The sequence below is a fragment of the Hemiscyllium ocellatum genome, chromosome 24 (assembly GCF_020745735.1).
Source record: "Hemiscyllium ocellatum isolate sHemOce1 chromosome 24, sHemOce1.pat.X.cur, whole genome shotgun sequence".
Lineage (NCBI taxonomy): Eukaryota > Metazoa > Chordata > Chondrichthyes > Orectolobiformes > Hemiscylliidae > Hemiscyllium > Hemiscyllium ocellatum.
In genome coordinates, this window is record NC_083424.1 from 22,705,274 (window position 1) to 22,731,936 (window position 26,663).

Sequence of the window (26,663 nt, forward strand, 5' to 3'; positions counted from 1 at the left end):
TCTGCTCCAATGTCAACGTTGTCAATGTCCCTTTAACAAGTTATATATCTTAACTAGATTGCCTCTCATTCTTCTAGACTGTCACAAATAAAGGCCAAACCTGTTCAAACGATCCTCATAAACAAGTCTTTCATTTCTGGAATTAATCTTGTGAACCTTCTCTGAACTGTCTCCAACGTAGTTAAATCCTTCCTCCAGTAAGGGGGTTAAAACTGTTCTCATAATATTTATTTACTGACCATAAGCACTACAACTTGGAATAAAAATATTTCTTAAAACCTTCTGACCATAGCATGGACATACCTCATAACCTATTGCTTTCTGTACCAAATTTACATGCAGCTAAAAAGTTCCTGTATGAAGATCATTAAGCAATTCCAGGTCACGTACAACATGGGCTGGACATAAAGTAAAGCTCTTTCTCCATGACCCCCTCAGTATAGAGTTGTGTCACAAATGAAGAACCATCCCCAGGTGATAGCTCACGTGTCAGGTATAAAACAGATTTAATAGGGAATCAGGCTGCCTGTACACTGTGAAATAAAACACTCTCCTATAAGGTACAGGCAAAGTTATATTTAGGATTATATTATGCCCATATTGAATCACTGTATTTTTAGTGAAAACATAAAGCAATGTATGACAAAATCTTAGCAAACTCGAAGGAAGATAGGCAATAGGGAGGTGAGCAACAGAATCAGATGTTGCTGAGTTCCAACTTGTGGATGTTTTTGGTTAATCTGTTCTGAAAAGTATTCATAGAATTCCTACAGTGTGGGAACAGGCCATTGGTCCAACAAGTCCACATTGACCCTCCTAACAGTAAATCACTAAGACCCATTCCCCTAACTATTACTCTACATTTCCCCTGTCTAATGCACCTAACCTACACATCCCTGAACACTACGGACAATTTAGCATGGCCAATTCACCTAACCTGCATATCTTTGGGTTGTGGGATGAAACCGAAGCACCCGGAAGAAACCCACACAGACACAGGGAGAATGTGCAAACTCCACACAGACAGTCGCCCAAGGAATCAAACCCAGGTTCCTGGCACTATGGAGGTAAAAACAATGACTGCAGATGCTGGAAACTAGATTCTGGATTAGTGGTACTGGAAGAGCACAGCTGTTCAGGCAGCATCCAAAGTGCAGCGAAATCGATGTTTCATCTCCCCGCCCCCACCCTCCTCTAGCTTATCTCTCCACGCTTCAGGCTCACTGCGTTTATTCCTGATGAAGAGCTTTTGCCCGAAACGTCAATTTCGCTGCACTTTGGATGCTGCCTGAACTGCCGTGCTCTTCCAGCACCACTAATCCAGATCCTGGCACTTTGAGGCAGCAGTGCTAACCACTGAGCCACTGTGCAGCCCAAATATTATGACAAAAATCTGGAGCAGGTTTGGGATTAGAACCTCCTAGCCCAGAGTTAGAGACACTACCACTGCATCAGAAGAGCCCCAGTCAAATCCTCTATGCTTTTCTCAAATGAGATTCTTACTCACAGCAATGAGTTCCCAATTGATGGCCATTATTACTTGTTAAACGCATTGTTTACAGCACAACTTACCACAGCTAGCAATCTCATCAACTGACTGTACAAACTAACTATCATGAAAACTTGACTTGGAAATCAGAGTAGGTACTTGGTGAGTTCCACTCACTGCTTGCTACACCCAATCCTCATGTTGGACACAGGGCAGCAGTACTTTTGGAGTTCTGGTCACCCTGCTATAGGAAGGATATTATTAAATTGGAGAAGGTTCAGAAAAGATTGACAAGGATATTGCTGGAACTGGAGGATTTCAGTTTTCAGGAGAGCCTGGATAGGCTGGGACATTTTTCACTACACGGTAGGAAGTTAAGAGGTGACCTTATAGGGATTTATAAAATAATGAGGGGCATAGATAAAGTGAATAGCAAAGGTCTTTTCCTTCAGGTAGGGGTGTTCAAAAACTAGAGGGCATATTTTTAAGTTGATTTAAGAAAGATTTAAAAAGGACCTGAGGGGCACCTGTTCACAGAGAGGGTGATTCATATGTGGAATGAACTACCCAGAGGAAATGGTCGATGCTGGTACAGTTACAACATTTAAAAAACATTTGCATAGGTCCATGAATAGGAAAGGTTTGGAGGGATATGGGCCAAATACAGATAAATGGGATGAGTTTGGGAAATTTGGTGGCATGGATGAGTCAGACCGAAGGGTCTGTTTCCATGCTGTATGAGTCTCTCTCAGGCATGGTCCATGGGTACCCATATGCATGAACATTGGCCATCAACATGATCCAGCCTCTGTGAAACTTCATGGAACATTCTTGATTCAATTAAAGATTGCTTCTGCACTTCTATGCCACACCATGTGGACTGACAACTACTATTGTAATGATGCTTCAAGGATGCTGAGTCCTCAGGGACACATACTCACCTCATGGACTGTGCCAGGCTGCATCTCCATGCAGTTCACTCGCTGTCATAGGACTCACTTATTCTTGTGTCTAGCAGGTAGCTCAATGCCTTGCAAAGCCTTTTCACACATTTATGCCTCTGCCAGAGATACCAGGCTCATATTATTACTGACTTACCATATGACATGATGCTGACATAAAACCAGGAAGTATGTTTGTCAGCAAGCCTCAGTCCAAGAAGCCAATCAAGGGAGATGGCCTTTGCTCACATATTCCCAGTACAAGCAGTCAAAGGCAGCCTTGGATACCAGTCCAGGCCTTGCTCAAACTCAGGGTCCTCTGCCAATAATGTGTATGGAGCTGAATGACAGGCAGATCCTTCCTAACCCATCTTAACTCTTTCTGCCCTATTGTGAGCTGTTCTTCTCCAGGAATGAGGGAGAGGTGGGTACTACAGAATACAGAAATGGACGGCACAGCTATTAGTGTTGGTGAACAGTGGAGAAGTTTCCTGAGTGAGTGTGCAGCTGGCACAGAGGGTGTACAGAATGTGACACAGGTTGGGCTGGGTAGGGGCAGGTGGGTGAGAAGTTATAGAAAACAGTGAGAGTAGTAGGGCATGAGCTTTGGTGGGAGTTAAGAACAGTAGCAGAGATTGAGTAACTGAGTTATCAGAGAGAAGATGGTGGTACTTACACTAGCAGGGTGGTGGAGAGGGATATTAACCATCTTCCTACAGTCCTGGGCTTTCTTCCATTCTCGAGCATGCTGTCTCAGCCTTGAACTAGGTGGACATGGCCTTGTGTCAAAGGTTCCTCTGCTGGTCACGAGGCTACCAGAATTGTTGCCTTTGCACAACTCCATTCAACCAGGCTCCAAGACCCTGCCCTCAATGCTCAAAACGGTTTGCCCCCTGTCTGTATATCTGGGCAAATTTGAGGAACCATGCAGGATAGCTCTGGTCATACAGTTCTTATCCAGGTTCAAAATGGCCCTTTTAAATATGGCACCCGCACCAGGGATACCGGTCAATTCTGAAGTCTCCAGTGTGTGGTGAGTAACTCCATGCATGGTGCATGTAAGATGGTTTGGAAATGGATGTGATACTCACTATAAAGTCTGAAATACTAATTAATTCTGCAAGTTTGGTAAAATATGGCAAGAAAACTTGCCTGACCTGATTCCAAGTATCACTCAACCAAACTCTACACATATCACATTTAGCCAGAAAACTGTAACATAGCATAGGCAGAGTTCTGTTTTGATTCAATACGACAATGAACTATTGCAGATACTCTACATTTTCTATGTAATTGTTAATCTCTTCAATCCAGACCTGGCCTAGTCCAGCACCACACAAATATTCACACCAAATCAATTTTGTCCACTTAAAGCAAGGGTTTGATCTCCTTCATAATTTTTAAAGAAATGATCAGGTTGTCACCTTACCCTATGTTATGTATATGTATTATCTGAAAATATTAATTTGGGATAACACGGACTGGAGATATATCAATACCTTGGAATTTTTGGATAGAACACTTTGCAAAGCAAAAGACATGAGCTGCAAATATAGACCAATATTGCAATTGTAAGGAACATGTTGCTTGGATGGAAAACCAAGGCTACAGTATTTTCAGAGGTCAAATGATGCAGCTTGAGGTGGGAATAAAATGACATTGGTTTTGAAGACTGAGTCCGAGGGATGATTTGCTTGGAGCAACAACCTTTGTCCTCGTTCTGACTTTTCTATGAAGCTCCGTTAACAAAATTTATGATTGAAAACCCAACTGGAAGGTCTCTTCACTGCAAGTTGAGGGTTCCTAAGGGAGAATTCAAAACGTATGCTACTATCTCCAGAAAAGTGACTTGAGCCAGCTAAGACCAATCCACAAAAACACACCAATGGCAAAAGCTTATGTGTAAAAGGACTTCAGCTACAGACCAACATTTGGAACAAACTATGAATAATATTTTTTAAAATCTGAACTTAATTGTTTTTCTGGCCAGAGTGCTTTTAAGATAAATCTCTGCAGTTTCTTATATTTTTTTCCCATACTTAGAGGTTGTATATGTGTCAGTTTGTTAAAAAGGATACTCGTACAAATTTGTATAGTTGAAATCCTTTTTTAATGATCTTTATGCCTTTGGACTATTTGGTATTTTTTTTTAATAAACTAGCATTTTGTTTATTTCTAATAGACCCTTTTTAAAACTTAGCTATTTTCAGTCTGATTTATATAAAACTGTCAATATCTCCCTTTTTAAATTAGTGGAGTGGGACAAGAAAAATAATCAGTTTACCTCCCCTCATGCAATCATAACACCCATCAAAGCCAAATCCAAAGCAGGGACCATAAATCGTTCCTAAACATATTTCTATTTTGATTAGCAATACTGAAGGACTAAGTTCATAGCGTGAGACATGACAATGGTCAGCATAGGAGGTAATAAGACTACACAGATTAGGGAACAGAGATACAGTGACATCAAGTCAAGATTTCAAAGCTTATAGTTCATAGAATACAGGAAGGGCTGAGGGTGATAAGGAGATTTTCAAGATTGAAATCTTGGAAAAGAATTAAATACAGCAAAGGACTGTGAAAAGTATCCTGATTCAACTGATTAGAGACTCAGGAAAAAGAGGAAACCAGCTATACTTTAGACTTTATTTAAACAACATTTATGTTGCATTTCTTGGCAATAGTGTCAACATTAAATTGATGTCACATCTATATTCTCTATCCCAGAGTTAAAGATGGCTACCCATTCAGACAGCGAGAACCTAACCATGTAGTTTTCTGGAGTTGGGAGCATTGGGAACAATAAAAGACACAGGTGCTAAATTTCTGCAAAAGTGTATCAATTGCTTTCTCCTTTCCCTCAATATAAACTGTCACATTCTGCAGCAGTTTTCCAAAATTAGAATTGCACTGGAACCTACAAATACTTGGAATTAATAGCAAAGCAAATTCAACAGGACAGAGAACAAGTGCAGTAATACACTGAAATGAAAGACCAATACTATAAATACTTCAAACAATCAATACTCCGACAATTCTACTGTTCCTGTTTTCAGGTGCAGTCCTTTGTGGACAGAAGGACACTTAAATGAAGCAGCTGATCAGAGAGAGAGAACTCACAGGGGTTTCAATGACATGCTGGAGGCTTGTGTACAAAAGATGTAGACGGGGAGAGAAGCAATGTTTCTGTCAGATCTGGTAGCCCTCAAGGCCAACAGTCAGAATCGCGGAAGCTTTATGCTATGTAAGGAGGCCAATAAGTTGATCATGTACACTAGCTCTTCAAACAAGCTTCATTAGTCAGTGCCAATTTCTTGCATTTTTTCCCATTCCCTTGCACATTACACTTACACAAACAGTAGCCCTGAATGACTCAGTTGAATCTGCCTCCATGACATTTCCAGGCCCGACATTCCATACGCAAAACTACAAGCTGTGTAAAAAAGATTTTTTTCCTCAAATCTTTTCTCCGAGAGTACAGTCACAACATCTTTAATCTATCTTCATAACTGAAGTTTATCATCTCTAGAACCAATTATGTAAATTACTTCTGCCCTCTAATGCATTTGTATCCTACCTATGATGTGGCACCCAGAAACATACACAGTACTCCAGGTGAAGTTGAAAAGTGTCTCATACCAGTTCAACATCACCTCATTGCTTTTGTATTCTATGCCTCAAAACAACTAAGACACTTTCCCTAGGGCTACATGGAGGTGGCCAGGGAAATTAATTCATGCATTCCTTTCCATAAGAAAATCAATGGGCTCCCATAAGTGGCATTTTCATTGGTATCTCCTACTTACTGTCCTATCAGCTTTTCACACCACTTAATACACCATATTCCCTATCACTCACTCACTGGCAATAGCACTTATGCTTAATATTCAGAGTTTCTCCTAATGCACCCTCTAATTTTTTTTCGGAGTGTGCGGGTGACTTATTTAAATGCACAGTGTCTTTAAATATTTTTACATGGTCATGTAGCTTACAGGGAACACTGAGTCCACTTCACCCCTACACACACGCACCAGCCTTAAGCCAATCTCATATGGCTTCCATCTATCTGCAGTTAACCAGCATAAGAGCTTTATCACCCAGATATTTTGCAACTCACTCATTAATATCCTTCCATCTCTTTTGCAGAACAAAATGGCCCATAACAGGATGGAACAGAGCAGAAAAGGACAGAGGCCAGAAAAATCTGCTTCATCTAACCTCCATGAACAAGGTTCTGAGGATCATGAAATGGGCTATGCCAGAGACCCTTGCACCCAGTGTCACTTGCAATGGTCAGGGTAATATATACTGTATTGTAAATGGACTGTACCGTAAACGGAAGAGCCTTGAGAAAAGTTGATGAGCAGAAAGATCTGGGAGTTCAGGTCCATTATACCCTGAAGGTGGCTGCACAGGTGGATAGAGTGATCAAGAAGGCATATAGTATGCTTGCCTTCATCGGACAGGGTATTGAGTATAAGAGTTGGCAGGTCATGTTAAAATTGTACAATACTTTAGTTCGGCTGCATTTAGAATACTGTGTACAGCTTTGTTCACCACATCACCAAAAGGATGCGGATGCTTTGGAGAGAGTGCAGAGAAGGTTTACGAGGATGTTGCCTGGTATGGAAGGTGCTAGCTATGAAGAGAGGTTGAGTAGGTTAGGATTATTTTCATTAGAAGAAAAGGAGATTGAGGGGAGGCCTGATTGAAGGCTACAAAATCATTAAGGGTATAGACAGGGTGGATAGAGATAAGCTTTATCCCAGGGTGAGGGATTCGATAACGAGAAGTCATGCATTCAAGGTGAGACGAAAAAAGTTGAAGGGGGATACACACAGAAAGTACTCTACACAGAGGGTGGTAGGTGCCTGTAACGCATTGCCAGCAGAGGTAGTAGAGGCAGGCACGGTAGATTCACTGAAAATGCGTCTGGACAGATGCATAAATAGGTGGGGAGTAGAGGGATACAGATCCTTAGAAATTGGGCGATAGGTTTAGGCAGTGAATTTGAATTAGCACAGGCTTGGAAGGCTGAAGATCCTGTTCCTGGGCTGTAATTTTTCTTTGTTCTTTGTAATGGTATTTCCCTACTGTGTGGCCATTTACAAATCCACCTCACCATCATGCTGCTCTCTGGCAAGAATTGATGGTTATGCAACCACAGATCCCTAGCTTTCCTGCCAACACCTGCTTCTACGAATTCAATGCTTGCCTTCTGTATTTCTGCTTTTAGATATCAAGGAGCTGCAACCTGCATCGTCAAGGGTATGAATTATTAGAAGTGCTGCAGATCTCTGGGAAAGAAGCACCATGACCTGTGTGACACTTGCAGACACCATCTCAGACACTGACACTGCAAATGTCTTTGAGGGATCTGAATGTTGTGAGGTATGATAAACGTGCCCTTGCTTTGCTCTGTGCTCATTGGAATATGCCAGGGGTTCAGTCACTTCCTTGGTGAATCGCAGGTACCTCACACATGAATGTAGAAGTACTGCCTGAAAACTCTTCATGTCTTCTCTTGGCCTACTGTTCTCCTTCAGCTTGTGTGTATAGCTTGCCCTTTCTGCAGCCTGCACACTGTGTCCCTATCAGGCTTTAATCCCAAGAGCAATTGCATTCATACCCCCATAGCTCTAAGAGGCTTTGTTTTGGTAGGAAACTTCTGTAATCTCACTGCCACAGTGCAATAATGTTGCTTGTAAAGTTCTAAGAATCACTGACTTCCCTCTAAGGGCACAACACTCTCACAAACCTTGAAATGGCAAAAGTTTATCAAAACCAGCTCAACCTAAACTTGGATGCTTAGGTGTTTAATCCATGCTGGTGGGGTAAGGGACTATCTCGGACAAAGCTGTAACGTCCTTGGATTACTTATCCTGAGAAGCAGACTAATCATCTGGAGACAAGGGTTTAGAAACCACTGTGGCAACTGACGGAACTAGAATTCAGTTAATGAAAAACATAAAACCAAAGGCTAGTCTCATTAATGGTGATCATGAAACTATCAGCCATTGTTGTTAAAGCCATCAGCTTCATTGACGCCATTTAGATTAGATTACTTACAGGGTGGAAACAGGCCCTTCGGCCCAACAAGTCCACACCGACCCGCCGAAGCGCCACCCACCCATACCCCTACATTTACCCCTTACTTAACACTACGGGCAATTTAGCATGGCCAATTCACCTGACCTGCACATCTTTGTGACTGTGGGAGGAAACCGGAGCACCCGGAGGAAACCCACGCAGACACGGGGAGAACGTGCAAACTCCACACAGTCAGTCACCTGAGGCGGGAATTTAGAGGAAGTCATCTTATCCAGTCTGGCCCAGAGGTGACTCCTCAATCCAATGTAATGTGCTAGACTCCAAAACAGCTCACTCCACTTAGTATATTTAGGGATAGGCAGCACATACTTATGGCCACGGTGCCAACTTCCCATGAAAGAACACAAAACAGTAGCTGAATGTACATTCAGTCATAAGAAAAAGGGAGAGGGTGTTCTCTGGGGCTTGGGTGCTCTAAGATATGTGTCACATCAGCTGATGAGGTAGGTAGCCCAACTTGACCGCCTGGCATGCTTGTCTTGGCACGGAGGCAGTTAACCTGTGCCATGCAGGCTTCATTAGAGGGACCTGGAAGCATCCTGACCACAATCATTAATTTATGGGGCTGCTGGAGAACCAGCTGCAGCATTGCAAGCACAGCCAGATTTTATAGCTCTGCTGAAGGCAGCCCATAGGCACAACACCTTGAATACTCCAGAAACACCCAAAGTGGGACACCTGAAATATGTCAGATCTTAGAGTTACCAGGGTTCCGATGTCATATATCCTCAAATTACTGAATGCAAATGAGCAGTATTCTACTGACTCCCATGGGGTGGTAGGAACAGATGCTGTGAGGTGGACAGTAAAATAGCAAGGAGCCCGCAGGGATGTCATCAGCCTGCCAGGTCTCTAAAGCAGCTACACCACCAGGGAACTTTCCCCATGGCAGGCCTCAAAGTACATCAGCTCTCTGTTTCAAGGAAACAAAATCCAATTTGCAGAACTATAGGTTCTACTGGGAGGAATTTAGCCAAAGGCAAGCTAACTCCCTCCTAGCCAGGCAGCACATTGTCATCAAGTTCAGGTTCAGACCAGACATTTCACCCTGATATTAGGAATCCCAAAGCCCCTGGTAGAATACAGACCAACACATCAATGTAGTGTGTCAGCCATGTCCATTATAGGAAGGATATTATTAAGTTAGGGAGGGATCAGAAAATATTTACCAGGACATTGTCAGGAATGGAGGGTATGAGTTTTAAAGGGAGGCTGGAAGGATTGGGATATTTTCCACTGGAGCGTTGGAGTTTGAGAGGTGACTTTATAGATGGGTATCAGTAAGGTGAATGGCAGGTGTCTTTTCTTTAGGGTGGGGATTTCAAGACTATGAAGCATGTATTTAGGGTGAGTGGAGAGAGATTTAAATGAGGGGCAATTTTTGTTAGAAAGTGTTTTGTACATGGAATGAACTTCCAGAGGAAGTGATGTTTGCAGATACAGTCACAGCATTTAAAAGACATTGGTATAAGTTCATGAATCAGAAATGTCTGGAAGGATAGGGGCCAAGCACAGGCAGGTGGGACTAGTTTTGTTTGGGATTATAGTCAACATGGGCTGGTTGGACTGGTGGACCAAAGGGTCTGTTTCTGTGCTGTATGACTGTGATGAAATAACTGGTTGTTAGCACTGACATCTCGAAAGAGCTTGTGGGTTCAATTCCCACTCAGTATGAGTAGCGAGGGAGTGCTGCATTGTTGGAGATATACTTTCAGATGAAATAATAAACTGAGGCCTTAACTGCATTCATAAGTAGTGTAAAAAGATCTCATTGCACAGTCTCAAAGGATAGCAGGAGAATAATCAACAGAGTGCCTGGCAATATATATCCTTGAATCAACATCACATCAACAGATCATCTAATCATCTTCATATTGCTGATATAGAGGTATACTTTGAGAAAATTGGTTGCTAATTCACTTATAATGCAACAATTATCACAGTTCAAAAAGTACTACATTGAAAGTAATGTGTCTTGAAACATTTGGTGGCCATGAAAGGTGCTATATAAATGCAACTTTTTTTTACATCTCTGACATAATTGCAAAGTAAACCTACTAATGTACGTTATGTATCATTAAGCTGGGCGTACCAGAGTCAAGAAATAATTCTTATCTTATTCTGCATTCTGTGTGAGTGAACACATCTACAGAAGGTATTGTTATTACATGAGCATTACCTAATAAATGAGTTCGTGAAAATGGAAATGAAGCCTCTGAAAATCAAAAAAACAGTGCTTGAAAAACAATCTTAAGGCCTTGAAAAATATTATTTTGATATGAATCTAAGTTTAAAGAAGTGAAGCCTAAGTTTGCATAATTTGAACAATTAAGCTGTGTGCAATTGTTTGACAAATGATAGTTGTAAAGTATAATGTGCTTTTAATCCCCAGGAGGATATCTTTACCTGCTGTAGCAATTCTTATGTTATTTCTTGCAACACTTTTTTTCACTGGAGCACTGGAGATTGAGGGGTGATCTTCTCGAGGTTTATAAAATCACGAAGGGCAGACATAAGATGAATAGCAAAGGTCTTTTCCCTAGGGCAGGGGAGTCCAAAACTCAAAGGCCCATTTTTAAGGTGAGAGGAGAAAGATTTATAGAGTCATAGAATTGTATAGCATGGAAACAGACCCTTCAGTCCAATTTATCCATGCTGACCAGATATCCTAAATTAATCTAGTCCCATTTGCCAGCACATGGCCCGTATCCCTCTAAACCCTTCCTATTGAAGTTCCCATCCAGATGCCTTTTAAATGTTGAAATACCAGCCTCCATCACTTCCTCTGGCAAAAGGGACCTGAGAGGAAACGTTTTTATACAGAGGGTGGTTCATATGTGAAATGAACTACCGAGGGAAGTGGTAGATGCAGGTACTGTTACAACATTTAAAAGGTACATGAATAGGAAAAGTTTATATGTGTCAAATGCGACTAGTTTGGAAAACTTGGTCAGTATGGGCAAAGGGTCTATTTCCATGCTGTGTGACTTTATGACAATGAACTAGGACATGGGTAATGCATTATCAATAGATCCAACAGAACTTTAATATGGCTCACTGATATATATGAATATTACATTCACAGGCAGTCTGTGGCTTTGTTAACATTATGTTAATCAGTTACATGATTGCATTGTGTGTCAAGTTTCAAGTGGACCAAGATGGAGGCTGAACCATTCTACCCTCAGGTCTTCTGCTACAATCTGGTGATAATATCTTGAGCATCTTCTTCGAGGTTTGTTGACACTAACTGTGAGATATAACAGCACAAAGTATATCATATCCTAATCTGCAATTTTGATCGTCTTTATGGATGGAAGCATCGAGTACAAAAGCAAAGACATAAAACATTTCAATCCTACTGTAACTATGGTTTCCACTTCTACACCCCAAAAGGATATGAAGGCTTTGCAGAGATTTCAGAAGAAATTTACAAGACTAATTTCTCAGATGAGAAATCGCAGAGATGCAGGGGCTGTTCTCCCTTAGAACCAAGAGGCTTGAGGGGATTTCATGGCAATTTCTAAATTTATGACGGGAATAAGTAGAAATTTTTCAATGGCTGGAGGATCACTAATCACAAAGCCCACTTTTAACTTCACTTGCTTAATTACAAAGAAACAGAGACAACATAAAGAAAAAAATTTACGTGAAGTATGGATGTGATTTGGAATATCCTTTCTTGATAATGTAGTGGATACAGATTCAAATTAGTTTTCAAAAAGCAGTTGAATAAATACTTACAGAAAAATGTACTTAGGCAAAGAATAGAAATGGTAGAGCTGACTGAAAAGAACACCACTGTCTTGGTGAGATGAATATTCCATTAGTTCATTCTGTGGGATCCCAAATGCACTTGACAGAAGTTGTTAAGGGTTAAAAGGAGGAATGGAAAGTGACCCAGAAATAGCGCACTATGGCTCACCATTCTCTCTCTGGTCCTGACAGCAGTACCATCACCACCACCACCACCATCACCACTGCTGAAAGCAATGCCATTTCAGACAGCACTGCCACCTCTTACAGATTGCAAACTTGAACAGCAACATTACCTGCTGCAGCAGCATCACCTCACATAGCAATGCCATATCTTCCCTGAGTGCAACCACCAATAACAATGCTGCCTAAAGAGCAACACCACCTCATCCAGCAAAAGCACCTCCTGCATCAATCCCACCTCTTAAAGCAATGTCAGCTCCCACAGTGATGCTGGTGTATACGTATCTTTGCCTTTACCACAATTTGCCTTTAAGAACACAGGCGCTGAGTATATATATGGCTGCAACTCCACCTATCATTTTATCCGTCCAGCTGATTTTGTAGGCAATGCTTATTTTGTCTGCTGCACTCTTTGTTTAATGACTTAGGCTGTTCTTTACTGTTTCAAATAAACTATGCAGTTAATTATTCCATGAGGTGTGATTTATTATTTAGGCAAATTTTATTAGTATGATATGGGAACAAGCAATGGATAGAAGGAGGTTTTTTTTAAGCTTTATTTAAAGCAACTGAAAATGTGAGAATCCTTTAAAAGTCTGAAGAGAAGCATTGATAGAAATGCTGTAGAATGATTCTATAGGGCAGTGAGTATATCTTGAAGTAAATATTAGCAAGTAACTCCAGAAAAAAGAAGATACTGGTTATACTAGATGCTGTGAGTAAAACTGAATTGGAACTGCAAGAAAGTTGTTTTAGAAGCTAAAACAAACCAATCCAAGAAGGAGGAACAATTCTGAGGTTTGAAAAACTTTTACTAAAATTTCAGAATGTTTATTAAATCAAGCATGTTCATGGTTACCATATTGAAAATGGAGGGATCAAAGTAAATTCACCATTTTGTTTAAATAAAGAGAAATTAAGGAAGATATTTCTGTCCTATTTTAAGAATACTTGGTACACTAAAAATGGAAATGGTTTTCAAGAGCTTTATTGCAACAATATTCCTAAGTTGCAAAAGGTGAAGCCCTCCATTTCAAATACAGCATTTTAAAGAAAAAAAAACATTTTTTTAAGGACAAAACAGCAGGAAAACATGTGTACTGGGTCAACAGCCTGCAAAAGGAGGTCAAAGGCATATTGTCAGAATATACACAAAATTGTGTAATTTGATTTGGGACACAACAGGCCTCCTTAACAGAGTTTAAATGTTCAAACAGCCTTCAGAGCAATGGTTTCTGGACTCAGATGTGAACAATGTGAGAAAATGCAAGTCATTAAGATTTGCTTAATGCCTGGGACGAAGGTCTACACAGATATAAAGCATCAGGATTAACAGCTGAAGACTTGAAAGATTCCTGGAAGATATAGAACAAATTAGAAGAGCAATTTGGAGTTGGGTTAAAATTTTATATCCATTGACTTAAAGTGATGATCTCAGCCATGCTTCTGGAGAAAGATTTGGGAAAGATTCCAGGAAGATTTGTTGGAAGCCAACGATTTATAGCAATGAACAGCTACTGAATGATAGACATTAGTATGAAGTGACCATTGCAAGTCAGTGAGTGTACATAGTGCCCTATGTACAAATTTGACAACTGAAATAATCAAGAGAACACCCAAACATAGCGTTAAGCCTCATCAGGTAGTGTGCTGGTAAATAAGCCCATTATTCTTGGAGTCCATATGAAAATTAAAGATGTTTGGATAGAATTCCTCAATTTATCTGTCCTTCAGTTCCAGGTTGACCGAAAGCATGGAGCTTAGCAAGTTTTGAGAAGATTTGTAGGTCATGTTGAGGTTCTGGATGTAGGTTTACTCACTGAGCTGGAAGGTTCATTTTCAGACGTTTCGTTGCCATACTAGATAACATCTCCAGTGAGCCTCCAGACAATACACGGCTGATGATTCCTGCTTTCTATTTATATGTTTGGGTGTCTTTGGGTTGGTGATGTCATTTCCTGTGGTTCCAACTGGAACTCTATCAACAAACACATTGACTTGGACCCTATTTACCACCCCCTGAGAAAGAGAACAGGAAATGACATCACCATAAAAAATTATATCACCACATGAAATGACATCACCAACTCAAAGAAACCCAAACTTATAAATAGAAAGCAGGAATCATCAGCAGTGCTTCATCTGGAGGATCACTAAAGATGTTACTGAGTATGGTGATAAAATAACTGAAAATGAACCTTACAGCTTAGTGCGCAAACCTATATCCAGAGCACGGAACTTGTTTCTGTATATAACAAGAATGACTATTTATTATAAATAAATACATTATAGCTACAAAGATAGAATTATGAACCATTATGATATAACTACTACTTGAAACTCTAACCCTCTTACACATACAGATCAAGGCCAGTTGCTGAGGTGTTTCTTGTGCTGATCAAAATATTGCTTCTCCAGATACTTTTGTGTGTTTGCAGGACGTGCAAAGTAACTGGTTCACACTTATAATCAATAAGTCAAAGATCTTTATTTGTCACAACTTACAGCACTGGAAAGTGGAAATAAACTGGCTTTTGAGGTTTTTTTTAACTGCAAAGCAAAAACAGCTCTTTATCGTTCGAGGTCTGATGGTTTCTGCTAAAACCTTCACTGCGCCTAGCTGTTCAGCTACCTGGGAACCAATCACATAACTGTTGGCAGGCAGCAGGCCTTTGTATTTGTAAGTGGTTACCAGTCCACAGATCCTTCCACTACTAGTTACCAGCCAAAGCTGTTCATGCTCAGTCCTTGGCTTCTGCTCATCTGCATACTACAGCAAGTAGCTGTGTAAACAGTGCTTACAATGAGGGTCAAATTACTTGCTTTTAAAAAGTGCAGTCATTTGTGGTTTTTAACGCTGATTTTTTTCCCCATTTCAATCCACAATCAAAAAGACAGACAAATGAAAACAAAATGATACTGTCTTTACAAAAACAAGATATATTGATGTCTTATTTTGCTTACAGCCCGAAATGCCCAATTTTCAAACAAATTTGTGCACTGGAGCAAAGGGCGATGTAGCCCCAAAAAGCTGACTCGGATAGACCACTCAAAAACCACATGACAAAAAAAAATTGTCAAACTGCAGCAATATAAGTGGTTTTATGAAAAATGGTGGAGGCATTTTGAGCAAAGCCAGTGTTATTGCCCATGTTCTATTTGAATTTGAGAGGTTAATGGTGGATCATTATCTTGTACCATTGTAGATCACAAGAATACTCTTTGCTCATCAGGCTATTATTGGAAGGAATGACATGATTTTGACCCAATGACAATGAAGCTTTGTTGGTATCTGTGCAAACAAGGCTTTTGTGTGATCTGAAGAAAGCATAGAGACACAGCAGAGCAGATATTCACATGCAGTGCTTTTCTGGTCATCTTCCTGAGAACTTGCTTTATTGTTCTTTTTAGGAGGTGCATCAAAGATGCTTTGACAAGTAGCTGCAGTATATCCTACAGCTTGTACAACAACTTCAGCACATTGGACCAAAAGTGGAAGCAGTAAGTATTTAAGATGGTGGATGGGTTGCCAATCAATTAGAATACATTGCATTGGATGATGTTGAGTTGTTGGAGCTGCACTCATGCGGGCATATGGAGAGTATACCTTCACACACATGATCTGTATCTTGTAGGTGGTACAGAGTCAGGAGGCAACCCACTCACTGCAGGCTAAATATAAATATATATGACAAACGTGTTCTTATTTTGTGAAATAACACTGCAATACACACTATATCAGCTGGGAGTCCAGGAAAATTTGTTTCTTTTAATGGGACTGGGAGGAATACTCTGAGTCTGTATGTGAATACCTGCCCCATTGTATCTCATGGAGCCCATGATTATCGCATTGTATACCGACACCATAACCTGGGGCCACAATGTTCTCCTTCTAAACAATTATTTTACAGAGTGATGACTGATTTCAGCTGGGACTCTGTTCTACACAACCACTCTGCTGGGAGAGGATAAAGAAAACTTTAAACATTCGCATTGCTTAAGGCTTGTTAACTTTCAGTCTGTCTCTTCTAGCTCTGAATTTGTAGTTCAAATCTCACTAATACATCTCAGAGGTGCATTTCTCTCCAAGCTTCAAATGCAGTCAGTTTTCTATTTTATAATGTATACAAATCTCGGAAGCCTTTCCTCAAAAGTTACAGCCCAAATTAATAACAGTCATGTTTAAATCTTGACTTCAAACTGGCATGTACTGAAAAAATATTATGAAAGAAAACTGCTTGTATGTAACAATTGCACACTTTGGAGCAGAGATTGTCAGCTGAACTGATGGGAATTAAGTTTAAGCATTATATTTCTGTATATTGTATTGAACTGTCACAGCATTTTATACAGATTAGAATTAGAACAAGAAAAGCCATAAGAACAGGAAAATGCAGCAAGCTGCATACCTGTGGCAGAAACACCTATGTAATGTGACTGGTATCGTGGATGAGTGTGAGAGCGTGAATTCACCAGTCCCTAACAGTATTGCCTCGTTCTGATTTAATATTCTGTACGCCTGCCCACGTACTGCTGCTCTGTGTGTGTTTTGATCTGGTCTTCCTGTTGTCTAGACTGTGTTGCGGATTGTTTTACATCTTTCTTTGCCTTATTCTGTGATCCTGTTTGAGAAGTTCCACATGTTTTTATTTTAAGTGCTCACAGCCCCCATGTCACATGAGTGGCCTCGACCTGCTCCTAAATCTCACCCCAGGAACTCTGTCAGCTTTTTTTCTGGGAACTGCGTAAGATCATCCAAGTTTTAGTCTTTTCCTTTGCCGTCTGGACCAATAACCAAAACAGTCCACGGATGAATTCTTACTTCTGGCACTAATGGTTCAGATAAACAAAGCAAACTTCATGATTTGGTTTTATTTCACAGTTTTCTTCAATGCTCTCTTGAAGGGGAATATCTCTTTCTGTGGTAAATTTCCCTGGTGCCAGTGGTTCACTTGGCTTAAGTTTAAATAGTGTTGTCCTGTGGAGGACAACAGGAGTTTTAGTCTCGATATCCCAATGAAAGCATTTGCCAACAGGACTCACTGGTTAGCAATTTAGAAGCACAAATTCTGGGTCAGATGGGATTAACCCAATCTCTCTCACTCTCAACTGCCATAACAGCAATGATCAACTAACCTCGCGGCACCCATGCCACCTTAATTTCTTTAGCGCAGTGTCAAAGTGGACAATTAGAAGGAGCTGCTTCTCTTTCTCTCTTTGTTTGCCAGCTGTGGCATGTTTCTTCTAATTTAAATTAGAGGTATTGGACCATCAACCACCAATTAAGACAGCAATGAAGTCTTAACTCATTGCTGAATTTCTCTTCCCCGGGAGTGAGGGAACATTCCCTCATCTGGGAGTAAATCATTTCCAACAGCCTTGCAAGGAGCAGCAACTGGAGCACGCTCCTGTTGAGAGTGTGGTAGAGTGCTGGGGTCAGCTCTTACCTCAAACAGATGCCTCTTTCGCCACTTTTAAACTTCCTGTAAGTATAAGTACCTGTAAACTGTAATAATCCTCATGCATGCATCTCCTACCTGCAAAACCTCTTTGTCACCTTTATCCATTAAAAATGCCTGTGTCCAAAGCGAGCTACATAAACTTGTCAAACTATCTCAATAATAGCTTTGCATCTCCCATCTCCTCATTCTGTACATTAGTTAAACTAAGGTAACCTGCTTTCACGGGATTATGTCTTTGCACATTGGTTTACTTGTACTCCAGAGTTCACATCAAGCCTTCTTTTGTCCTGGACAGAAGGTCTCCTTTATGTGATATGATTTATTTTCAGCATCATAGACACGCATACTAAAAATAATTGACTGTCATTCATGCCTTTCAGTACAATTAATAGGGAAACAGTCCAGCACTCAATAAAGGGCTTCAGTTCTTATGGAGATGACATCGTAAATGTACTCTAAAGGAATGTGTTTATAGTTTCACTTAGAAATACCAAAAGTAATCTTAACAATCCTGCTTACAAATGACTCCATATAGTGTGCAGAGGGATTCTTATTCCATCAAGTTAATAGGAGCTTTGGGCTTCACCAAACTAGCAACACCAACAGAACACAGAAGAGTTTTAAAGCCCATTGAGCCATTGTATTTGTATGAACTTGTCCAGCGAGTTGAACCCCATATCTGAATTCGTCATTTCGGTAACAGGGCACTGGTTCAAAGAAATCACTTTCATTTAATCAGTATTTTCTGTGGGAGGTCGTGGCAGTAGTTACTGCTCATTTAAGCAATAAGGTCTGAAGGATGTATATCTTAGCTGGTTTTAAGATTTGTAGCTCAGGTTTAGGTTCCGGATATAAGTTTGCTCGCTGAACTGGAAGGTTCATTTTCATTAAAACAAACCTTCCAGCTCAGAGACCAAACTTACATCCAGTTGCATATTTCCTCAATATTCCTTTGGCTAAATATACCTTCATTCCTATGATTGTTTGCAGCAGGCAGAATGCTGACCACACCCAACCAGCCTTGCAAAACTCAGAATACAACTTGACACATTTGGACTATACTTGCTAAATAATCTTGTTTGTGCGAAAATTACTCGAATGACCAATGTAGGATTGATAGTTGAGCTCACAGTATGGTTCAATAGAAACATGCTACAAGCTCCAGACATTTGCAAAGAAGGCCCTGTCCTTTACAAATTGAAAGAATTTGTCCACATATTGCACTCATTTCAACCAAGCAAAAGTCTGGGCAACAATTTATTTCCATTTGCATTCATCATAGCAATGCTCAATCAGGGTCAATGAAGGTTTCTAAAATCATGAGGGGCATAAATAGGGTAAATAGACAAGATCTTTTCCCTGGGGTAGGGGAGTCCAGAACTAGAGGGCATAGGTTTAGGGTGAGAGGTGAAAAATTTAGAAGAGACCTAACGGGGGCAACTTTTTCATGCCTTTCAGTACAATTTATAGAGGAACAGCCCAGCACTTAATAAAGGGCCTCAGAGGCTGGTGAGTGTGTTGAATGAGCTGCGAGAGGAAGTGGTTGAGGCTGGTACAATTACAACATGTAAAAGGCATCTGGATGACTATATGAATAGGAAGGGTTTAGAGGGATATGGACCAAGTGCTAGCAAATGGGACTAGATCAGGTTAAGATATCTGGTCAGCGTGGATGAGTTTGACTGAAGGTCTGTTTCTGTGCTGTACATCTCTATGACTCTGTCTCATTTGAATTTAAACAAAAGCTTAGCAGCTCACTGTTCCTTGGTATTCAGCTTCTTACTAATCACCCTCTTAAAGGATAAATTGTTGTTCCCTTTGAGATTTGTTATTCTAGAAGTTTGGTCCTGATGAGAGCAAGATGAAAATCTTCAACAGTATGTCACTTTTTATTCAGCGACATTCATGTAATTTTAAGTGACTGAATGTAGGTTCTTTATATATTTGTGTACTCTATGCCTAACTACAAGGAGGAATATCAGGTATGCAACTTTCTCATTTCAACTTTACTTTATGTACACATTTCTGGCAATTCTTTAGGGAGCAGCTGTGGCTCAGTTGGTTGCATCCCTTTTAACTCATAAGTTTGTGAGTTAATCACCTCAAACTAGAGAGTAGAGTAGATAATCTAGGATGGCCTTCTCAGTGCAGTAATGGGGGAATGCTGCACTGTTAGTTGTCTTTCAGACATTAAAGGATGACACAAAAATTCTACAGAGGGATATAGGCAGGTTAAATGAGTAGAACTGGGAAGTTGGAATATAATATCAGATGAAATGATATGTACTTTGGCAGGAATAATGGAGGAGCTAAATGTTAAATGGAGAAAGACTGCAGAAAACTGCAACACAGAGGAATTTGGGAACTCTGTGAATCACAAAAAGCCAGCACACAAGTTCAACAGATAATACAGAAAGAAAATGGAATATTGACCTTCATTTCAAAGAGAATCTAGTATAAAAATTGAAAAGTCTTGCTAATACTATACAAAGAAACTCCCATTCAGTCTATAGGTAGATTACGATGAACAGTGTTAGTCACAAGATTGATCCTTAACTACAGAAAGGTTTTCTTAGGATGGGAATTTGAGTAGGTTGGGCTTGTACTCTTTGAAGTTTAGAAGAATTAGAGAAACTGAAACATACAAGATTCTTTGGGGCTTGAAAGTGCAGATTTGTCGAGATTGTTCCCCTTTGTGGGACAGCCTAGGAACAGAGAGTTTATTTCTGAGTAAGGATTTGCCCATTTAAGATGGAAACCTGGAGGAATTTCTTCTGAGGGTAGTCAATCTATGGAATTCTTTACCATAGAGGACTATAGATGCTGGCTCACTAATTATCTTCAAGGCTGAGACAGACAGATTTCAAATCAGCAAGAGATTCAAGGGTTATGGAGAAAAGGCAAGACAGTGAAGTTGAAGATTTCAATGAATCTTGGTGCAGACTACATGGGCTAAATGGCTTACTTCTGCACTTAATCTTACGGTCTTGTTTTATGAGACATTAATCCAAAGTCCAGTCTGCTGTCGAACGTAAGTACAAAGATCACATAGCACTTTTTCAAAGAAGAACAAGGATTTTTACTCAGTTTATAGTACTCAGTGAACACCACTAAAAATAGATAATCTTATCATTATTCATTGCTGCCTGTTTCCTGTATTTCAACAGTGACTACACATCTGTTATAATGTGCTTTGGAACCAGATGTCAATAAAGATCCTAGATATATGCTGTCTTCCTCTTACATCCTGACAAAATGAAAGGATGATTTGCTCCGACAAGTTCAACACTGGGGGGCAGAAACATCAGTTTCACATTGTCTGAAAGATTAGCATCAGTCAACCAGGATGTTCACTCTACCTTACTCCATGGTCATATCATATCCTCACTCCTCCAAGCTCCTTGGCGAAACTGCTTCTATGAACGGACCCTTCAGCCAGCCCACCAGAGTTTCACATTTGAAAAGGGAATTGCACTTTATCCAAAATGCTGCTTCAAGTTAAACAATGACAATATAATCAAATGGACACAGGTTCAATCTAGTAAGAGTTTACACAATGTTTGATTTAGTATTTACACAGGTGGGGAATGGAGGTTTGGTTTGAAGGAGATGTAAGAATGTTGCCAGCGTTAGAGGGTTTGAGCTATATGGAGAGGCTGAATAGGCTGGGGCAGTTTTCCATGAGCATTGGAGGCTGAGGGGGACCTTAAAGAAGTTTATAAAATTGTGAGGGGCATGGAGAAAGTAAATAGCCAAAGTCTTTTCCCCAGGTCATAGGTTTAAGGTGAGAAGGGAAAGATATAAAAGGGACCTAAGGGGCAATTTTTTTCATGGAGTGTGGTGCATGTATGGAATGAGCTGCCAGAGGAAGTGGTGGAAGCTGTTACGATTACAACATTTAAAAGGTGTCTGGATGGGTATATGAACAGGAAGGGTTTAGTGGAATATGGGCCAGGTGCTGGCAGGTGGGACTAGATTGGGTTGGGATATATGGACGGGTTGGGCAGAAGGCCGAAGGTTCTGTCCTTGTTACGGTTGGAGGGGTGGTGTTTGAGGGCGGAGGTATGGGGCGTGGATGAGATGCGTTGGAGAGCATCTTCAACCACATGGGAGGGGAAATTATGGTCTTTAAAGTAGGAGGCCATCTGGTGTGTTCTGTGGTGGAACTGGTCCTCTATGGCAGAGCTGAAAGAATTGGGAATAGGGGATGGCATTTTTGCAGGAGGTAGGGTGGGAGGAGGTGTAATTCCGGTAGCTACACCTGTTCTTCCTCATCTGTTTTCTTGTGATTTTCTGAGTGCTGTTACATAATCACATGTTTCTTACATCAACTTTTTGAGAATGATCATAGACGTATTTTTATGTAGAGTGGTGGGGTGATAATTCTCTGCCTCATTGACAAAAATAACAGAATAAGTGACAAAAAGTCAGCAAAACAGTTGGCAGCCATTCCTTTCAGGATATAGGTCATTTCACTCTATATCCAGCAATACTAGAGAGTGTAGCCCAAGCATACGCCATTAATCAGCAGGTAACATTTCATCAGTAACTTCTTGATATAGGATTCTGATAGTATGAGACAGTAAAAGCTGTACTTGGTGACCTGTATGGGTAGCAGAAATCGACAGTACCTCTATACCTTATTTCCGAAAGGGATGAAGAGAAACTTGCCCCCAAGAAGCTAGCTAAGATTACCATGATGTATCTCACAGGCAAACTTTCCAGCAAATTGCATATCAAAATAAAGATCTGCTTGCATTTGATGGTTTTAGCAGAAATACTTCAGCCAAGAGTTTCTGAATGGATTCTTAAATTCTTAACAGTGAAGACAATAATATCCATTCAAGACGATATTTCATTTCTCAGCTGCACACTACAGTCACTACATGTTATACCAGAATGCCATTACAATACTACTTTAAAATGAAATTTTTATTTCAATGGACATTGCTCATGAACTGCCACTTCAATGTACACACTTGCTGTTTTCACATTAGTAAATCCAATTGGAGTCAATTCATGTCAGTTATGAAAACTTTGATCTCCTCAGGGATGGTTTTTGGTTGGAAAGAGAGGGAATGCCAGTTGGTTTAACTACTATCTGTGTGCTTGAGCCTATTTGTCTCTATTTATCAATTAACATCATTTTAAATTGGGATGTGGGTGCAGTTTAGGCTCACTGGGACTTTCCCTACCTTTGATTTCAATGGAAAGGAAATTTGGATGTGGCAGTGAATGGGTAACCAATTAGATGATGCCTAAATAGACATCACCTGAAGTTAATACTCACACAGTCTGTCTGTGACAACAGAGATGTGGACTGATCTAGTGATGTCCATCTGTACTCCTGTGTGCTCATTTGGTAATGTGTGGTGCTGCTTAAAACGCTTCTCAAGAGTTCCTAGTATTTGCTATTTATTCAGTGAAACATAAAGCCACATTTGTAGCCACCTAGTGGTTAGAGGAGAAGAGAAGGGTGGGGAAATGGACCCATTTGGTTTGTGTCAGCTCTAAGACAATGCGCCTGATGAAAGGAGGTTAGAACTGACTTAATCTTCTGTGCCAGACTTGTTAATTTATGACCTGGACCATTACCGTTAAGTGGCATTGATGGCTGACTAATTAACCAGTCTTTATTGCCAGACCGAGAGGTAGTCCTTCTCGACCTGTCTGCAGCCTTTGATTCATTTGACTACATCACACTTCTTTAATGCCTCTCCACTGCTGACAAGCTGAAGGAGACTGCTCTCGATTCTAATCTTATCCATTGAATCCTAGAGAATCACTTAAAATTGCTTCTCTTCCTGCTCCCACACTGTTACCTTGATGTCCCCAAGGCTGTGTACTGGGCTGCCTCCTATTTCTCATCTGCATGTTACTCCTCGAAGATATCAGCTAAAAGCACACCATTAGATTTCAAGCACACAATGATGACACTCAGCTCTATCACAGTGCCACATCTCCAGCTCTTCCACTGTTGGTAAGTTCTCAAGCTGCTTATTCATTATCTTGTACTGGATGAATAGAAATTTCCTTCAATTAAAGACTAGGAGGACTGAAGACACTGTGTTTTTAGCTTCCGCTGCAAACCTTTTTGAAAGTGATTGATTCCCTCACTCTCTCTGAGACCAAGACACTCTATTCACAATCTTAATATCACATTCGATCCTGAGATAAGTGTTTAGATTCATATTTATGCCATCACTAGCACCTGTAACATCACCCTACTTCACCCTTGTCTCCACTCATCTGGTGCTGAAACCTTTTTCAAGCTCTCATTACTTCCAAACTTGATAATTGTAATAAGCGCCTGGATGATTTCCCACTTCCTAACCTTCATAAGCTTAAGGCCATGCACACCTCTGGTTGGATGTGATCATTCACACCAAGTTCTGTTCACCTATCACCTCTGTGACGGCTGCCATTATATTGGTTCCCTGTTTGGCAACATGAGGATTTTTTAAAAAAATCATCCTTGTTTTCAAATACCATGGCATTTTCTCTTACTTCATTTGTAATTTCATCAATTTGCATAACCATCTCAGATAATCCTGCTCCTCAAGTCTGGCTTCTTGAAGACAGAACGGCACAATGAAGACATCTGCCTATCAGGATATATGTCACGTTATCATATTAAAGGCACTACATAATTACAAGTTATTGTTGTCCCTGCTGGTTAATTGCAACATTGTCCAAGCCCACATTTGGTCACTATATGCTTTGTCTCTGGGCAACCTGTGCCTAACTTCCCTCTGCGTCAGTAACTGAGCTGTGAGCCTATATGAAGAGTCTCTGCTCCCTTTAGAAAGCCACTAAAAACTTGCTATGTCAATTCTCTTGTGTGAGACTCTGAACCATTCCAATTAGCTTGAGGCCCTGAACTGACCAAAGCATTAGAATCCATGGATAATTCTGTAATGCGTACCTCCTTTTACATCCGATGCCAAAATATCCAGCGGGACAGGTCTCCCTGCAGTACCTTCCTCTGTATCCAGGATAACACGAGCATGATCCATCAGTAGGGTTACATTTCCCATGCACACATAGGCAGGGCTCACATCTCGGTCCCCAGAACTTCTCCTTACACAGGCATCTGCCCATCAGCTGGTCGCACGGCGAGTTGTTACAGGAGCACTGGTTGTGGCAGCTGCGTCCCCACCAGCCCGGCTGGCAGATGCATTTGCCCGTCTTGGGGTCACATTTTGAGTTGGCACTGCAGTAGCAAAGGTTTGAGCAGGTGGGACCCCATCGGCGTGGCTCGCATTTGCACTTCCCAGTCTCCTGGTCACATTTCCCATAGTGGCACAGGCAAAGTTTATTGCAGGTCGGCCCCCAGCGGTTCGGATTACAGGTGCACTTGCCAGTCGCGTCAGCACAGCGCCCATTCGGGTGGCACAGGCACATCTCTTTGCAGTCCGGGCCCCAGAACCGTTCCGGACACTCTGAAAAGATAAAAACCACAGCTTGAGGCAACTCTTAAAGAATTACTTCCCAGCTGTGCTCTGTATTTTTCTGCATGTTGTTTTACAAGCAGCTGCAGTTTGACACCCACTGCACAAACAAAAGGAAAAATTGAGGGCACGAAAAGGCCAACTCATGAATTGAAGCTCATACTGTAGTACACTAACTCTCTCAGTACAACATCCAAATGTACACTGAAACATTTTTCACATCGTTAATTTTAAAATTCATATCTTTGTTTTTCCTTATCCTTGTCAATCCTTCCTATTTTTGTAACCTCCTCCAGCTCTAAAATTCTCTAAGATGTCTGCACTCCTCTGGTATATATCCCTTATTTTAATTGCTCCAGTGTCTTTGGCTATGCTGTCAGAAACCTAGACCCTATAAATCTGGAATTCTTTCTTTGCCTCTTCGACCTCTCTTCTCCTTTTCAGATGCTCTTTATGAGTTCCATTTTGACCAGGGATTTAGACTCTTATCCTAAAATCTCCTGAAAGTTGTTTTAGTGTCAATTTTTGCTTGATAATCTTCCTCTGAAGTGCCTTGAGATGTTTCAGTACATTTAAGGCACAATATAAGTATAAATTCTTGATTGAATATTAGGTTATGCCAAATGTTTATTACTCAACAGTAAAGACATACCTGTGCGTTGAGATTTAAGTTAACTATTTGTTTATTTAAATATACGTTCTCTACTCCTACTGGTCTAATTCATCTTTAGATAACAATCAGTTAACCTTTCCTGTACCAGTCAATACATTAAATGAAAGCTCTCTAGATTTCACTAACCCAGCTCTTCATTGTTACCCAAGAGCACATCTCTTCATACTGAGATTGAATTGTGCGGCTCCCCTCTGCTTAATTTTCACAATATATGTCATCTTGAAATATGCCAGGCAAAGGAGCATTAGGAACACAATTAGACCATTCAGATCATCGAATCTATACCACTGTTCAGTTAGATCATGGATGATCTGCACCTCAAACGGATTTGCTTGTTCTGTTCCATATCATGTGATTTTTTTAAATTCACATGGGACATCCCTGGCTGACCAGCATTTATCACTTGTCTCTAGTTGCCCTTGTGAAGGTGGTGGTAAAATGTTATTACCTCTTAATAATCTATTGAGCTTGGTCTTGAATGCTTAACATGCATTGCAATTTGGAGTAGTAGGTTCAAATTTTTATGACTTTTTTTTAGAAAACAGGTGCTTCCTGAGTTTGCTCCTAAACTGAAGGTTATATTTATGCTCACAT

At 40.6% G+C, this 26,663-nt stretch overlaps 1 protein-coding gene across 2 annotated transcripts in view; it reads right to left on the reverse strand.

Annotated features, from left to right (window-relative positions):
• scarf2 (scavenger receptor class F, member 2) overlaps nucleotides 1-26,663 on the reverse strand; it is a 79,993-nt gene that overhangs the window by 48,225 nt on the left and 5,105 nt on the right. For both annotated transcript variants that reach the window (XM_060843579.1, XM_060843578.1), the window contains one exon: nucleotides 24,871-25,387. In XM_060843579.1, the coding sequence (XP_060699562.1) occupies nucleotides 24,871-25,387 (517 nt within the window). The remainder of the gene's footprint in view (nucleotides 1-24,870; nucleotides 25,388-26,663) is intronic.